Source organism: Oryza glaberrima, chromosome 6 (genome assembly GCF_000147395.1).
Source record: "Oryza glaberrima chromosome 6, OglaRS2, whole genome shotgun sequence".
Classification (NCBI taxonomy): domain Eukaryota; kingdom Viridiplantae; phylum Streptophyta; class Magnoliopsida; order Poales; family Poaceae; genus Oryza; species Oryza glaberrima.
The window spans coordinates 28,352,519-28,370,018 of NC_068331.1; the positions used below are offsets into that span (position 1 = coordinate 28,352,519).

Consider the following 17,500-nt stretch of genomic DNA (forward strand, 5'->3'; position numbering starts at 1 on the left):
AATAAACCAAATTTCCTTAATAGGGGATTTCCAAAAGGAAAAAGTACGAATTACCCCCCCGAACTATCGCGATCGTCCGAATTACCCCCTTGAACCACAGAACCGGACATTCTTCACCCCCAACTATGCAAACCGGACGAATTACCCCCTCAATCCAATCCGCGGTGGTTTTGATCTACATGGCGTACACGTGACAGTCCAGTCAGCATTTTATTTATTAAAAAAATATGGGACCAACCTGTCATAGTCTCTCATCTCTCTCTCCTCTCTCTCTCACTCATCCTCTCTCTCGCTGGTGGCGGAGGCAAGCGGCAGTGGCGGTGCAGACGGCAGGCGGCGGCGCGGGACGAGTAGTCGGCAGGGGCGCGCGGGTCAAGCGGCTGCGCGGGGACGGGCGGGGGCGGGTGGACGGGCCGTCGGCGCACACGACGGTGCTCATGGCGGTACGCACGACGCGGCGGAGACGCGGACGGGATGGTGGCTAGAGGCGGCGGCGAGGCGGGGGAGGGGGTGGGGCGGCGTATGCGGCGAGGCGGGCGACTGAGGCGGAGGTGGAGCGGGCGGCCGGTAGTGGAGGCAGAGCGAGCGGCGCAACTGCCGACGCCGACGGCGGGGATGGCTGCGGGCGGCGGGCTAGCGAGGAGCCGACACCGACGGGCGGCCGGCTGCGGGGATGGCTGCGGGCTGCGGGCAGACGTCGGGCGGGTGTAGGATCGAGATGTCGACTAGAGGGGGGTGAATAGGCGATTTAAAACTAAATGACACCTAATCAAAACTAACCTAAGTTGCTAGGCTTGGTGAGGATCAACTCTAACTAAGCAACTAAGTTATGTTTTGCAAACCTAGGGTGATAGTGGCTCAATTATATCTCTAGGAAAGTAAATCACTCCTATGTCAATGTTTAGCAATCCTAGGGTGATATGATCTCAGGTTTGTCTCCAGAAAAGTAAATTGCACAAATGTAAATGCGACAATCAAATGAGAGAAGGAGACAAGAGATTTTTCACCAAAGTACGGAAACTCGCCGGTTTCCTACTCCCCGTTGAGGCGAGCCCAACTCCACCGCTCAACCACGAAGCCACCGCACGTCCCCTTCGTCAATGGGTGGGCAAGGCGGGAGCCGGCCCACGGAGAGGACTACCCAAGCCTCGATCACTAGGGTAGTTCTTCCTTCACTCTGAAGGTGGTGAACTCCAAACCACTCACAGACGGGCATCGGGCCTCCTCCACAATCTTCTCGAAGAGGTCACCGGGCAACTTCTCCACAAACCGTCTAGGAGGCGGCAACCTTCAAGAGTAACAAGCAATGACCCGGCGTGGAGATGATCAAGTGCCACACTAGCACTGCAATGGAAGCAAATGCACTTGACTCTTGGCTAATCAACCCTCTAACACACTAGATGGATGAACACAAAGCTCAAGTGAGTGTGAGAGAGGTGCAAGGGGTGTATGCAATTGAATTGGGTGCCAAGAGAGCCCCCTTGCTGCTGGTGGGGGAGTATTTATACTCCCACCCACCAAAACTAGCTGTTGGGGGCGAAATCCCCCAACTTTGTGCTCTGCCGGTCTGACCGGAGGTATGTGGCCGGTCAGACCGTGCTACTCTGCAACGGCTAGAAAACTAGCTGTTGAAGTGCTGTCAGAGGGCCCCATCGGCCTGGCCGGTTAGACCGGCGTAGAGTGGGCGGTCAGACCGGCCTCGGCTCGGTCAGACCGCCATCGGCGGTCTGACCGACTACGGCTCCGTCGGCTCTGTATCGACCATCCCAAGCAGCATCATCTCGGCCTCTAGGGGGCCGGTCTGACCGCTCATGTGCCGCCGGTCGGACCGGCCCTATGCGACGGTCAGACCGCCGTCTTGTGGCCGGTCAGACCGGCCATGGCACGCCGGTCAGACCGCCACTATGTGGCCGGTCTGACCGTCCCTGGTCAGGCCGAACCCAGTGAATTTGCAAGTGAATGTATGTGTGATGAAAAAGAGAGCACAAATGAAAATCAAATGACCTAATGTGGTAATTCAATCATCTCTTTGCTAGGTCATTACCCCTCTTAATTGTACGGCGAAACTAGAAAATAAACTAGCAATTTTGATCGCCCTATACCTCGATCAATTCTAAATTAAAGCACTAGTTTTACTGTCTTCTTTCTCTTTGCTTTGCGTCGTCAATTTTATTCCGTCGATAATCATCCATGCGCACATATGACGTGGACCTAACTTAAAATGTATAGCTCAAAGACAACGGTTAGTCCACAATTAGCGCTTGTCATTAATTACCAAAATTAACACCGGGGGCCTAGATGCTTCAATCTCCTCCTTTTTGGTAATTGATGACAAACACCACAAATATATATAATCAAACATAGAGCACATGGACATATATTGCATTGACAAGCAAAAGCTCCCCCTAAACATATGGATAACAAACACAAATATCAAATATGGAGCCAATGCACATTTCAATTTCACATTTCAACATAGCACAACACATATGCAAATTATAATGTGAACTTCACATATGAATGAACCGAATGCATAAGATGGTCACAAGTATATCAATGTCACACCAACCATCCATCATTGCACAAGTTCACATCAAAACCACATAAAGTGCTCACAAATAAATGTAGGCTATTACAAGACCACGAAGGGTCCAAATGACATAGAGAGTTTAACAAAATGACAAATAACACACAAGATAGAGTAATAGCCCATACCCATACAAAATATAGCCCAATCTTCCTTAACCTATTAAATATGAGGTGACTAACCTCACTACTACTAGTCCCAACCCAACAAAACATAAAACACACTTTTCTCCCCCTTTTGGCATCAAGCACCAAAAAGGTCTTCACTCTTGGGGAGGAGAAGGAGGACGCGCCGAAGTGGAAGGATGAGAAGCATCACGACGACGATGATACACAAATGCTTGGGAGCTCTCCAACATTTGGACTCGAGAATCCAAAGTACCCACTCGAGTGTGCAATCTCCCCACGGAAGCATTCAAGTCTCCAATGTCCGTGCGCAAGCCACGAACATCCTCATGCAAAGTTTCATGCCCGGTAGACAAGCGTTGAATGCTTTCACTTACGGTATTAATAGCCCCAAGTACCGGGTTGAAGTACTCGTTGGGTTGCATTCCAAAATAGGCATACTGCGGATGAAAGAAGACATTTGGATCATACCCATGAGGAGGAGGAGGTGCTGAACTTGAGCTAGCTCCAGGATGAGAGGAGGGCGCCGTCCTAGGAGCACGGGGAGCTCCAGGCTGAAGGCGGGGCTTGTACTGCTTGTGCTTCTTCAAATTTGGCCCAGCAGCCCCAAACTTGTCTTGAATCAATCTCATGATGTAAGGGGCATAATAGATACCCTGAGTGAAGGTCCCCTTAGAGATGGCAATCTCTTGCATCATGAGAGTCACAGTGTCGAACTGATGGCCCTGAATGATGGCATCGATAACGTGCCAAGCCACCCCCCTAATGTCATCATTGTTACCCAGGCGAGGGAGGATGGTAGTTCTCACAATCCTGTTAACCACACTCGGGATGGTCCTCAAGCCGGCAACCTTCCCATGTGTGTACCGCGCTCCATCTTCATAAAACTGAGAGAGGTAGTCTATGGAGAGCGGATTATGGGTGTGCTCCTCATGCAAGTCATCTCCAAAGTCCAAGCGAACATTGAGGAGCCGCCGGAATTGCCTCCTAGAGATAGAACACTAAAGGGTATCGGACATCCACTTCATCTCACTATAGTCCCCGGCCACCCACACTGTAGCATAAAACTGCCGGATCAAATCTTCATTGTAATCTTGCTTAAGAGTCACAATCCGGTCAATGCCAACAGTCCTGAAGAGATCCTGCAAGCCCTCAAACTCTGGAGTCTCATTAATGTCTCTCCAAGAGATCCACTTATGTTCTGCAAAAGCTTTCCCTGCATAGACTTGCTCATACACACTCTTCTGGAAAGCGGTGTGAAAACGGGGATCCGGGATGTCCCGAGGCCTCAAAAACTGATCATGGTGCCTCAAGATGGTATACTATGATGGATTCTGCATGTTCACAACAAACTGGATGGAGGGATCAATGTTCATCTCATCACTTCCTTCATCCTCATCCTCTCCACTTCCACTGTCATCATCTCCACTTTCCTCCTCGCTAGCCCCCTCAACATTGGCCTCAACCTCTTCATCACTTTGAGCGTAATCCTCTCCGCTTGATTCCTCAGGCTCACTCACGGGATCCGGAGTGGGCGCATGATGACCATGACGAGTGCGGGGAGGCATCACTGAAAAAACAGGAGCAAAGGATATATAAGCAATAATTTTAGAAACCACATAGTGAAGTGGGAGGAAGGGGGAGTGCTGCCTGTCAGGGGCGGTCAGACCGAGAGCCACGGCCGGTCAGACCGCATACCCGAAGTCGGTCAGACCGACAGCCAATGGCCGGTCAGACCGACGGCTCAAGGCCGGTCAGACCGCCGGCCCTAGGCCGGTCAGACCGCCTCTGACAGTAGCACAACCGAATCCTTCCACAATCCACTCAAATGATTCTAAAAATTGCTAGGACATTGTTGCACAAGATTGGAACATGAACATCAAGGTGTAGGTCTATTTCATCAAGATTGAAGCAACGGGGGAAACTATCCTTAACCCTAGAGATTGAAATAGACCGATTTGAGAGCAATGCACAAGAGCGAGAGAGATTTACCGGTTGAAGGAGTTGAATCACACTAAGAAACTACCCTCTATTGGTGTAAATCGAAGAACACCTCTTCTTTCACCTAGGGTTCCATGCCATGGATCACAAACTCAATAAAAACTCAAATCAATCCATGGAATAGAGAGGAAGAGGAGGAGATTCACTTATGGTATAATCGGAGTGATTTTGACGATTGAACCGGATGGAGTTGGTGGAGGGAGGTGGCTAGGGTTTGGGAGAGGAGAGAGGAGAAGAAATTTCGAGTTGGAGAAGTGAAGAGATGAGATGGGATGAGGAGGGGTCGGGTAGAAGGAGGAGGAGGAAGAAAGGACAAAGTCCTGGGCCCACCATCCCAGGCCGGTCAGACCGGCTATATGCGGCCGGTCAGACCGTCGGGGTGCGGCTGATCAGACCGCCGCTACCAGGCCGGTCAGACCGCGCATATAGCGTCGGTCAGACCGCCTGGCCCCCAGCCGACTGTGCACAGCCCTTGCACAGTTCGGCTACCCCCACACAATAAAATTCAACAAAAAAAATGATTTTTTGGAGCAATTTTGAAATGTGTGAGTGGAAATATTGCCAACCATTCATAATATTTGAAATTTATGAAGATTTGCAACAAAACTCACTTGAGTGCTAGGAGGTGACCTTTTATGGTCTATAGGGGTTTTTGGGCGAATTTGATTTTCAAACAACTTTTGAAATATTTGGTTTTTGAATATGATTTGAATACCAAAAACATTTCAAATCCTCCTCTCTACCAATTTTGTTTTGAAACATTTCTCAAATTCCTTCTCAAACTCATTTTGGGGTTTAATCTCATTTTGGCCAAAAACAAGAATCTAGTTTCTTCAAAAGAGAGCCAAAATGGCATTTTCATTCAAAAATTATTTTTCTTGCAATATGAGGCTTGGAAAACATATAAGGACCCTTTTGAAACATTTTCCAAGAGATAGTTTTCCAATTACATTGATTTTGCAAAAGTTTTGACTTATGTTGACTTGGGCATTTTGAAAATACTACTAGCACCACTAGTTGATTTGCTCACATATAAAAGGAAGTAGAGCACATGCAAGAGTGCAAAACTGCCCCTTAATGTGACATGCTCCATTTTCGCAATGAAGAATCAAATGGCAATAAATCCAAAGCATAAGAGCAAATAGGAGCAAATATACAATATGCAAAAGAAGCAACCATGGTGCACCATCTCAAGCTACATTAGAGAAGTCTATGACATTTAACTCATTCCTCAACTTACAAAAGCGGGTTTCATCAAGAGGCTTGATAAAGATGTCGGCTAGTTGATCCTCGGTTCTTATGTGGCTAATGACTATGTCACACTTGGCAACATGGTCTCTTAGGAAGTGATGGCGTATGTCAATACGCTTGGTTCTAGAATGTTGGACCGGGTTATTTGCAATCTTTATGGCACTATTATTGTCACATAGGAGTGGGGTTTTGGTGAAGGATATGCCATAGTTCAACAAGGTTTGTTTCATCCAAAGCAATTGGGCACAACAATTACCCGCCGAAACATATTCCGCCTCGGCGGTAGAGAGGGCTACGGAGTTTTGTTTCTTGGATGACCATGACACAAGGGATCTACCAAGCATTTGGCAACTACCGGATGTGCTCTTTCTATCCACTTTACAACCGGCATAATCCGAATCGGAATAGCCAACAAGCTTAAATTTTGCACCTTTTGGGTACCACAAGCCAATAGTAAAGGAATGCTTTAAATATCTTAGAATCCTTTTCACGGCCACTAAGTGACACTCCTTAGGAGCGGCTTGAAACCATGCACACATGCAAACACTAAACATGATATCCGGCCTAGATGCGGTAAGATAAAGAAAGCTACCAATCATAGAACGATAAAGCTTTAAATCTACCGGTTTACCTCCCTCATCATGGTCAAGATGCCCGTTGGTTCCCATAGGTGTCTTGATGGGCTTCGCATCCTCCAAACCAAATCTCTTGAGTAGATCCTTGATGTACTTGGTTTGGCTCACGAACGTCCCATCCTTGAGTTGCTTGATTTGAAGTCCAAGGAAGAAGCTCAACTCTCCAATCATGGACATCTCAAATTCCCTAGACATCATATCACCAAATTCCTTGCAAAATACCTCATTAGTAGAACCGAATATGATGTCATCAACATAAATTTGACACACAAAGAAATCATCACCAATGATTTTTGTGAAAAGAGTGGTGTCAACTTTTTCAATTTTGAAATCCTTTGACAAAAGAAAATATCTCAATCTTTCATACCAAGCCCTAGGAGCTTGTTTTAAACCATAAAAGAGCTTTTGAGAGTTTGTAAACATGGTTAGGATTTTTAGGATCTTCAAAACCGGGAGGTTGTTCAACAAAGACAAGTTCGGCAATTTCACCATTTAGAAAAGCACTTTTCACATCCATTTAAAATAGTTTTATGTCAAAGCATGATGCAAATGCAAGAAGGATGCGAATAGCCTCAAGTCTTGCCACGGGGGCAAAAGTTTCACCAAAGTCCAAACCTTCAACTTGTGTGAAACCTTGTGCCACCAACCTTGCCTTGTTTCTCACCACCAACCCGTTCTCATCTTGTTTGTTCCTAAAGACCCACTTTGTCCCTATGACATTGTGGTCTCTAGGTCTTTCAACCAAAGTCCACACCTTGTTTCTTGCAAAGTTGTTGAGCTCTTCGTGCATAGCATTCATCCAATCCGGATCACAAAGAGCATCATCTACATGTTTTGGCTCAAGACAAGAAACAAACGAGTAATGTTCACAAATCGAAGCGACACGAGATCGAGTTTAAACACCCTTACTAATGTCACCCAACACTTGATCAATTGGGTGATCCTTGGAAAGAGCGGTGTGTATCCTTGGTGGCATAGGTGGATCTTGTGCCTTCTCCTCCTCCACTTCAACTTGAGCTTGATTTGGCGTAGCGAAAGTAGATGGCTCATCTTGAGTGGAGGTGGATGGCTTGTCTTCCACTTCAATAGGCTTGACATCTCCAATAGACATGTTCTTCATAGCTCTCATCAAGCCTTCATCACCTACATCATCCAAATTCTCGTGCCCCTCTTGGGAGCCATTAGTTTCATCAAATTGAACATCGGCGATTTCTTCCACAATACCTTTGTTCTTGTTGTAGACCCGGTATGCCTTGCTATTTGAGGCATAACCTAGAAGAAACCCTTCATCACACCGACTTTCAAATTTGGTTAGTCTAACACCCTTTCGGTAAATATAACACTTGCAACCAAAAACTCGAAAATAGGCAACATTAGGCTTCCTCTCAACAATTAGCTCATAGGAAGTCTTTTTCAAGAGACGATGCAAATAAAGCCTATTGGTTGCATGGCAAGCAGTGTTTATGGCTTCCGCCCAAAAGGAATCGGAAACACCATATTCATCAAGCATAGTCCTTGCCATCTCAATCAATGTACGATTTTTCCTCTCCACTACACCATTTTGTTGAGGTGAGTAGGTAGCGGAAAGTTCGTGTTTAATACCAAGATCATCACAATAGTCCTCGATATTGGTATTCTTAAACTTGGAACCATTGTCACTTCTAATTTTCACAAGAGTGCAACTAAATTCATTTTGGGCCCTTTTTGCAAACTTTTTAAAAAGCTCGGCAACAATAGACTTATCATGCAAAAAGAACACCCAAGTATAGCGAGAATAATCATCAACAATCACAAGACAATGACTATTACCACCAATGCTCTTATAGGTTGTTGGGCCAAACAAATCCATATGCAAGAGCTCCAATGGTCTAGATGTGGACATGATACTCTTAGTAGGATGAGAACATGCAACTTGCTTGCCGGCTTGACAAGCACTACAAAGCTTATCTTTCTCAAACTTCACATCTTTCAAGCCCACAACTAGATCACGTTTTAAAAGTTTGCTCAATTGATTCATGCCAACATGGGCTAGCCTTCTATGCCAAAGCCAACCCAAAGAAGTTTTTGCAACTAAACAAGTTTTCAAATTTGCTTCACTAGAATTGAAATCAACCAAATAAAGATTTCCATATCTAAAACCTTTGAACACACAAGACTTGTCAAGAAGGCTAGAAACAATAACTTCTTGCGAGAAGAAAGCACATGACAAGCCAAGATCACAAATTTGAGCAACCGAAAGCAAATTAAAATTTAGAGATTTAACAAGAGAGACATTATCAATTGACAAATCATTGGAGATAGCAATTTTACCTAACCCAATTACCTTTTCTTTGCTATTGTCTCCAAATGTCACTTTCTCTTGTTCATTCCCTCCTTAAGCTTCCTTAAGCTTCTCATGAGAAATGGTGAGCCTCTCATGAGAAGTCTTTAGCTCCTCATACAAGATCTCCAAAAAAGCATGATCCTTCTTTAGGGCCTTGAACTTGACAATCTCCTTCTCACTATAAGCATGGAGCTCCTCAAACATACTCACAAGCTCATCATAGGAAACATCATCACAATCATCATCACTCTCACTATCACTAAGAGATGTTACCTTAGAGGAGCCCTTCGCCATGAGACAAAGTGGAGCGAAGAGTGACGGAGCCTCCTTGATGGCAACAACGGCCATCTTCTTCTTCTTGGAGCTTGCATCATCACCATCTTCTTCCTCGGACCCGGATGAGGCGGAGCTCTCCTCATTTGAGTCCCATTCCCCGATGAAGGCCTCAATCTTCTTGCCTTCTTTCTTGAGCTTCTTCATGAGCTTGGAAGCAAAGTGTCCCTTCTCACCACACTCAAAGCACCTCAAGTTGGAGAGAGTCTTGTTGGGTCTTCTATTTCTTCTCCTATTGGAGTTGGAGCCCCTTCCTCTCTCCTTTCTCCTTCCCAAGAGATCATTGAACCTTCTAGCAAGAAGGGCAATCTCTTCCTCCAAGTTCTCATTGGCTTCATTCACCTTGCCCTTGCCCTTGTCTTCAACTTCGGCTTGGAGAGCAATGCACTTCTTGGAAGGTGAGGCTTCCTCCATCTCCTTCTTCAACTTGTACATGTCATTGGTGTTGATCTTCCCCAAGAGGCTTGCCGGTGTCATCCTTGGCATGTCGGAGTTGATGAGCATGGTGACAAGGGTCTCATACTTCTCCGGTAGAGCCCTAAGCATCTTTTGAGCAACCTCAAGATCGGTGTAGTTTGCCCCAAGCCCCTTGAGATCATTCACAACGACATTAAGCCTCCCATACATGTCATTCACACTCTCATGAGGCAACATGGAGAATGTCTCATATTGGATCTTGAGGAAGTGAAGCTTGGCATCCTTGTACTCACTTGTGCCCTCATGGATCTCCGCCAACTTGTTCCAAATCTCATATGCGGTCTCAAGGTTGCTCACTCTATCAAACTCCTCTTGGCTCAAAGAGTTGAACAAAGCATTCATGGCTTGGGCATTGAGTTGGAGGTTGCGGTGATCAATCTCCATCAAGGGCGTGCCGGTGATAGCAAAGCCTACATCCACAATACTTCAAATATGGAAGCTCATAGCTTTGAGGTGAGTAGACATTTTAATTTTCCAAGTGGAATAGTTTGTGCCATTAAACATGGGAGCCTTCCCTACATGGTTCACCTCGTTCGACATCTTCTCTATAGGCGGTGAAGCCCAATCAAGAGAGACCAAGCTCTGATACCACTTGTAGGATCGAGATGTCGACTAGAGGGGGGGTGAATAGGCGATTTAAAACTAAATGACACCTAATCAAAACTAACCTAAGTTGCTAGGCTTGGTGAGGTTCAACTCTAACTAAGCAACTAAGTTATGTTTTGCAAACCTAGGGTGATAGTGGCTCAATTATATCTCTAGGAAAGTAAATCACTCCTATGTCAATGTTTAGCAATCCTAGGGTGATATGATCTCAAGTTTGTCTCTAGAAAAGTAAATTGCACAAATGTAAATACGACAATCAAATGAGAGAAGGAGACAAGAGATTTTTCACCGAAGTTCGGAAACTCGCCGGTTTCCTACTCCCCGTTGAGGCGAGCCCAACTCCACCGCTCAACCACGAAGCCACCGCACGCCCCCTTCGTTAATGGGTGGGCAAGGCGGGAGCCGGCCCACGGAGAGGACTACACAAGCCTCGATCACTAGGGTAGTTCTTCCTTCACTCCGAAGGTGGTGAACTCCAAACCACTCACAAACGATCACCGGGCCTCCTCCACAATCTTCTCGGAGAGGTCACCGGGCAACTTCTCCACAAACCGTCTAGGAGGCGACAACCTCTAAGAGTAACAAGCAATGACCCGGCGTGGAGATGATCAAGTGCCACACTAGCTCTGCAATGGAAGCAAATGCACTTGACTCTTGGCTAATCAACCCTCTAACATACTAGATGGATGAACACAAAGCTCAAGTGAGTGTGAGAGAGGTGCAAGGGGTGTATGCAATTGAATTGGGTGCCAAGAGAGCCCCCTTGCTGCTGGTGGGGGAGTATTTATACTCCCACCCACCAAAACTAGCTGTTGGGGGCGAAATCCCCCAACTTTGTACTCTGCCGGTCTGACCGGAGGTATGTGGCCGGCCAGACCGTGCTACTCTGCAACGGCTAGAAAACTAGCCGTTGAAGTGCTGTCAGAGGGCCCCATCGGCCTGGCCAGTCAGACCGGCGTAGAGTGGGCGGTCAGACCGACCTCGGCTCGGTCAGACCGCCATCGGCTCGGTCTGACCGACTACGGCTCCGTCGACTCTGTATCGGCCATCCCGAGCAGCATCATCTCGGCCTCTAGGGGGCCGGTCTGACCGCTCATGTGCTGCCGGTCAGACCAGCCCTATGCGACGGTCAGACCGCCGTCTTGTGGCCGGTCAGACCGGCCATGGCATGCCGGTCAGACCGCCACTATGTGGCCGGTCTGACCGTCCCTGGTCAGGCCGAACCTAGTGAATTTGCAAGTGAATGTATGTGTGATGAAAAAGAGAGCACAAATGAAAATGCAATGACCTAATGTGGCAATTCAATCATCTCTTTGCTAGGTCATTACCCCTCTTAATAGTACGGCGAAACTAGAAAATAAACTAGCAATTTTGATCGCCCTATACCTCGATCAATTCTAAATTAAAGCACTAGTTTTACCGTCTTCTTTCTCTTTGTTTTGCGCCGTCAATTTTAATCCATCGATAATCATCCATGCGCACATATGACGTGGACCTAACTTAAAATGTATAGCTCAAAGACAATGGTTAGTCCACAATTAGCGCTTGTCATTAATTACCAAAATTAACACCGGGGCATAGATGCTTCAGCGGGCGAGGAGCCGATGCCGACGGTGCTCGATGAGGTTGCAGCGGTAGAGCTCGAGGATGCTGGCCATGGCGGCCTCCCGCTCCCCGGTGCACTCCCCGGTCTCCTCGTCGTCCGCGTCGAGCTCCTTCACCGCGAACACATGTTCCGACGAGGAGGAGCTCGCCTTGGGCACGGGAGACGAACACCTCATGCGCGTGCGCGTGCGCGTGCGTCGCGACGTCCATGTGGGGCGGAAGAGCCATGAGCGCCGACCGCCCGCCTGCCCGTCCCCGCGCCGCCATGAGCGCCCGTCCGCGCCGTTTGCGCCGACCGCTCGCATGCCCACCCCTGCCCACCGCCCGTCCCGCGCCGCCGCCCGCCGTGCGCGCCGCCGCTGCCGCTTGACCCGCGCGCCCCTGCCGATCGCCTGCCGTCTGCACCGCCGCTACCGCTTGCCTCCGCCACCAGCGAGAGAGAGGATGAGTGAGAGAGAGAGGAGAGAGAGATGAGAGACTATGACAGGTGGGTCCCACATTTTTTTAATAAATAAAATGCTAACTGGACTGCCACGTGTACGCCACGTAGACCAAAACCACCGCGGATTCAGTCGAGAGGGGTAATTCGTCCGATTTGTATAGTTGAGGGTGAAGAATGTCCGGTTTTGTGGTTCAGGGGGGTAATTCGGACGACCGTGATAGTTCAGGAGGAGGGTAATTCGCACTTTTTCGTTTCCAAAATATGTGGGTTTTTTTTGTTGCAATGGAGTATTTCAGTTCACTGCAACATTAGATCTATACATAGTAAAACATTGTGAATGCACTAGATGAAACATTTTTTTTGGAAAAAAAACCAAATTTCCTTAATAGAAGATTTCTAAAATATGTGGGTTTTTTTTCTGTTGCAATAGAGTTGTTTGTGTGTGGACACGTGGTGGGCCAGGTGGAGCGCAGGCATGCGCGCGCACGGCGGGGAGGGGGGGAGCGCCCGAATTTTCCTCCCCCGCCCGGTGGCCCGAACGAAATCATTATCCATGTTTTCGTATTTATGTTTCGCAACAGGATCTTAAATTCTTAGGCATAGGGTTCAGTTCGTCGAAGAATTGGCATAGAATTTGCAATTTTCAAGATTTCGGAGAGGAATTGAACTTTTGCTCAAGTTCTTTGGGAGTTTTGGACCTGGATCCTTTATTTTCGCATATATAGGTGGTGTTCTTTTCTTCCAAAGATGAAGACTAAGTTTTTTACACAAAACGAGGTGGTATTAGCATATGATTTGATTAAGTTTTAATTATTACAAACTTGAAAATTAGATTAATATGATATTTTAGAGCAACTTTCATATAGAAAGTTTTCGCATGAAACGCCGTTTAGCAGTTTGAAAAACGTGCCACGGAAATTTTAATCTTCATCCAACTCTTACTAGAGAAAAGAACGGAACCATATAGTCTACTTTTTTTTTTACACCGACCATAGAGTCTCCTCTTGCTAGACTTTGAGCTGAACGCCATCCGACTACTCCGCAATCCGGGGGGGAGGGGGGGCGAGATGGTGACACGTGGGCTCTACCGGTGACACGTGGGCTCTACTGTTTGTTTTGTCGCGTAGACACCACGTCAGCTAAAATCTCTCTCAAAACGGTGTGGGGAGGTAAATTGATTCGCTGTGCTCGATTTTGCCAATGAGAGACGCAAATCAAACTCAGCCTATGGTCGAGGGATCCGTAATAAACTTTTTTCCTTCTGTAGGAGTTTATCGTTGGACCAAAGTGAAAGTATCTTAGGCCTGTGAACTAACTCCTGGGTCTCATGGGCTGGCTGCGATGCGGATTGCATGGGCCTTGGGAAATGGGTGGGCCCATGTCTCCTCGGCCCGGTTTGAAGCCCACCACACCACCTCACCTCGCCGCCGCCGCCATCGCCTTCTCAATCCCCAATTCGCACGCGGAGCTAATCCTCTTCTAGGGTTCCGACGAATCCCGAGCTCGGAGGCCGATGGCGTCGTCGTCGTCGGCGGCGTCGGGGAGGTCGCGGCCGGAGTGCATCAACTCGTCGAACCCGTTCCACGAGTGCTCCGACTACTGCCTCCGCAAGATCGCCGAGGCCAAGGAGCGCATCGAGGACGAGCAGCGGCCGCCGGTGGACCGCACCGTCCACCCCGACTGCATCAACGCCTCCAACCCCTACCACGTCTGCTCCGAGTACTGCTTCAAGAGGATCGCCGACGCCAAATCAGGTGCTAGCCCCGCCTCCTCCTCTCGCTTCTGTACGTATTTTCTGATCTGAGCAATTTGCGCCATGGGTGATGTCCATGAATCCATACTATAGTGGTAATTCTAATTCGAGGCTAGGAGTAATTCGATTCGTCCTGAGCCTGTATTGGGTGCTTATGGAGTGATTCATTGGCTTCGATTAAGGGTTGGAGCGTGCGGAGCAAGAACCGCCTTCTGCAGACGCTGGCAAATCCGATGCTGCCCAAGCTGAGGGTGGTGGTGGTGATGATGATGCGGAGCAGGAGGACGCCGGCTCAGACGACGGTTACCCGCAGATGACAGAGAAGCAGAAGAAGCTATTTGAGTTGCGGCTGAAGATGGTGCGGTCATCGGCAATTCCATTGTTTTGTCATAGCTGTTGTCTGTGTAGTCTTGGGTATTCATCTCTTTGCTGTTTCTCGTGCTGCAGAATGAAGCTAGGAAGGCAAATCAGCAAGCGATGGTGGCAGAGAAGAAGAGGATGGAGCCTCGCACTGAGAGTAGAGGTGTTTCTAAACAAAAGTGGCTGGAAGACAGAAAAAAGAAGATCGGAAAGCTTCTTGACTCGAATGGCCTGGACATGACAAAGTCTTACATGCTCGATACACAGGAGTCAGCCGAAGCAAAATACAAGAAGTGGGAAAAGGAACCTGCACCATATGGTTGGGATGGTGAGTTCCATCTCTCGAATTTCTTCATTCAATTTATATTCAGAGGCATATTCTGTAGCTTTGGTGAATTTCGACACATCCGTATTCATATTGCTGTCTGTCTCATGGCCGGTTGTCGTTGTGGTGTTTATTATACGTGTTTTAAGCTAATTCCAAATGAATTTTCTGAAGTTACTTGAATAATTGTTTGTCAGTTTGTTACCTAGTAGTATATGGCATGTTGTTCCTTTCCCATCAGGGTCTAGGTTGTCATATCAGTTTCTTTGTTTTATAAGTTTAACCTGTGCTTTGCAAACTTTACCAACATATGTTTCTGTTTTTCCTGCATTTAAATATTAAACCTGCAAGTGTAAATTACTGATGTTCTTAAACAAGATTATATGTTATATATGCTCTTGACAAATGCTCCCTATAATTTTTGCGTCTAGCCTTCAGCAATGCAACATCTGGTTAGCATTTCTTGTTACATAGTGCATTGAATGTCTGGCACTATGAGTGTCTACTTACATGATTCTTTATATCTGGAAATCCCTGATGCTTATGTTATAGTCAGAAATCAGAAAGCATCAAGGTAGCTGCCATAGGCCCATGGTTATAGCTTGTTGTTTGAAACAATTTGAGTTTGGCCATGAACTCCCTTTGATCTTTTTAATTTAAACCTCGTACCTCTATATAAATGGGGGTGTTCTCACTTGCAGTTTTCAACCAGAAGACCTTATATGATGCATACAAAAAGAGGACCAAGAACATTGAGGTTGACATGGAGGCATACAACAAAGCAAAGGAAGCCGATCCTGAATTTTATCGGGACACTTCAAGTCTCCAATATGGGAAGGTACTTGCCATCGTACCAAACTCTTTGTACTAATTGAATTTAAGGCCCTTCTGTCATGGAGTCCTTATCGATGGCTTGTGCGTTGAACAGGTGTCTAAGGTCCCGGAAGAAAACATAGACAGGATGGTTAATGAGCTTAAGGAACGGGATGAGAAACGGAAAGCATTCAGCAGGAGGCGCAAGTTCCATGAAGACAAGGACATTGACTCGATCAATGACCGGAACGAACACTTCAACAAGAAGGTTGAGAGGGCATTTGGCAAGTATACTCTTGAGATCAAGAACAATCTTGAAAGGGGGACTGCCTTGCCAGATTAGAAACTCTGCACACTCTGCTGGTAGAGAGTGGACATGTTGTCTGTTTCCCCAGCTGTCTTTTGCTTGTAAGTTGTAACCTATCAACAATTTGCTTGGAAACTGTAACTGTAAGAAAGCCAACTCGGATGTAATGTCGTGAGAATATAGCATATTCGAGAAGTTGTGTATCCAAAATGAGCTGAATCATTAACTATAGTGATGTTGCAATGTATCCAAATGAGCATAATCATTAACTGTAGTGGTGTGCTGGTGCCCCAAATGTCTTGCAATAAGCCGCACGTCCGAATCCCAATTATAACGCCGGTCTGTCTAGGGATGGACGAGACTACAAACTTGTCCAGACAGTCTAGAAGATGCCTTAATTGTAGCTAATTGCTACAATTAAGGTTGATCTAGACAAGGTCACGAACAAGTTGCTGAGCAAGTGAAATTATCGGTTTGTCTGTTGCCATTGCTATAAGGAGTATATGTTGGTAGTATACTGCTATCGGTCAAGCAAGCCAGTGGGTGTAACCGTGTAAGAAAGTGACTGTTCCTAACCTTAATTTTGATTTGGATGGTGGTAATTCAGGAACGCTAATTAGGCCGGTTGAGGTAGCAGCATCTTGCGGCAGTGTTGGGAAATGATTTGCCTTAGCATATATTGGTTGGCTGTGTCACAGTTGACACTTGAGCCAGGTGAGGATTTCATTTTCAGGCTTTAGTGTCTTGCTTACTCTTCACTACTATAACAGTTTAGTCTTTTTTTGAGTGTCCTGTTAGAAATATCACTCTCTTGTTACAGTTCTTGCGTTCACCTTTTTCTAGGTGATAGCTAACAAAATGAAGATTTCACTTTCTAGGTTTATTTTACTTGATGGCACATGGTCTAAGCAAGCACTGTACTCTCTGCAAGCTACCAACATACTCCTACACAGCAAGCAGCTCAAGTTGTTCTCTGAGAAACGCCTGAAATCTGATTGAAATCAAGTTGGCACTTAACTGGCCAAGCAACCGGTCATGATAGTTGGAGTAGTACCATTGCTTAGTTTCTGTCACACAATTGTCTGAAAAGCTTTCTCCTTTTTGGAAGGAAATGAAAGGGAAAAAAAAAAGAAGTCTAGTCTGAAAGTGTGTGAGAATCAGGCCGTCCTGAAGCCATCACTTTCAGAGCATCTGGGACTTGAAGAATTTGGCAAGTGAAGAAGGATGTAGAGGGATGTGGATTTTCATCTCTCGAGGGGATATCCCCTCATTGTTTGCATGTCATTTAAATAGTTATTAAAAAATTTTGAAAACAATTAACAACATAGATTAATACGAAATATATCACTCCACAAATATGCAAGACCAAATTCAACTTATACAAGTTGTAACAAAAATAACAAATTAACTAAAAATAGTTATCGCACATTCGCAATTATATTGTTATTTTTGTTACAACTTATAGAAGTTATATATTTCATATTAATCTATGTTGCCAATTTTTTCATATTTTTTATTAACTATTTAGGTGGCATGCACGAAACGAGCAGGTATCCC

At 46.4% G+C, this 17,500-nt stretch overlaps 2 protein-coding genes across 3 annotated transcripts; one reads left to right on the forward strand and one right to left on the reverse strand.

Annotated features, from left to right (window-relative positions):
* Positions 1-4,034: 4,034 nt before the first annotated feature.
* Positions 4,035-12,119, reverse strand: LOC127777073 (uncharacterized). The gene is made up of 2 exons (XM_052303576.1): positions 11,951-12,119; positions 4,035-4,282 (listed from the first exon to the last, which is right to left on the reverse strand). Exons 1-2 carry the CDS (start codon positions 12,117-12,119, stop codon positions 4,035-4,037), a joined length of 417 nt encoding a protein of 138 aa, XP_052159536.1.
* Positions 12,120-13,833: 1,714 nt separating this feature from the next.
* LOC127778102 (uncharacterized) lies at positions 13,834-16,153 on the forward strand. 2 transcript variants are annotated; one of them, XM_052304758.1, is made up of 5 exons: positions 13,834-14,169; positions 14,321-14,496; positions 14,586-14,826; positions 15,525-15,661; positions 15,752-16,153. In XM_052304758.1, exons 1-5 carry the CDS (start codon positions 13,899-13,901, stop codon positions 15,977-15,979), a joined length of 1,053 nt encoding a protein of 350 aa, XP_052160718.1. In that variant the 5' UTR covers positions 13,834-13,898; the 3' UTR covers positions 15,980-16,153. The 2 variants fall into 2 exon arrangements, with proteins under 2 accessions (XP_052160718.1, XP_052160719.1); XM_052304759.1 differs by having other exon boundaries at positions 13,836-14,139.
* Positions 16,154-17,500: the final 1,347 nt, after the last annotated feature.

Bases quoted from the DNA above. Each gene is read 5' to 3' on its own strand.
- LOC127777073 (XM_052303576.1), bottom strand. From the start codon at position 12,119: ATGAGGTGTTCGTCTCCCGTGCCCAAGGCGAGCTCCTCCTCGTCGGAA. The intron at 4,283-11,950 runs GTCGGCATCGGC...CTGTTTTTTCAG, and splicing joins CTGCAACCTCATCGAGCACC to TGATGCCTCCCCGCACTCGT.
- LOC127778102 (XM_052304758.1), top strand. From the start codon at position 13,899: ATGGCGTCGTCGTCGTCGGCGGCGTCGGGGAGGTCGCGGCCGGAGTGC. The intron at 14,497-14,585 runs GTGCGGTCATCG...CTCGTGCTGCAG, and splicing joins TTGAGTTGCGGCTGAAGATG to AATGAAGCTAGGAAGGCAAA. The intron at 15,662-15,751 runs GTACTTGCCATC...TGCGTTGAACAG, and splicing joins CAAGTCTCCAATATGGGAAG to GTGTCTAAGGTCCCGGAAGA.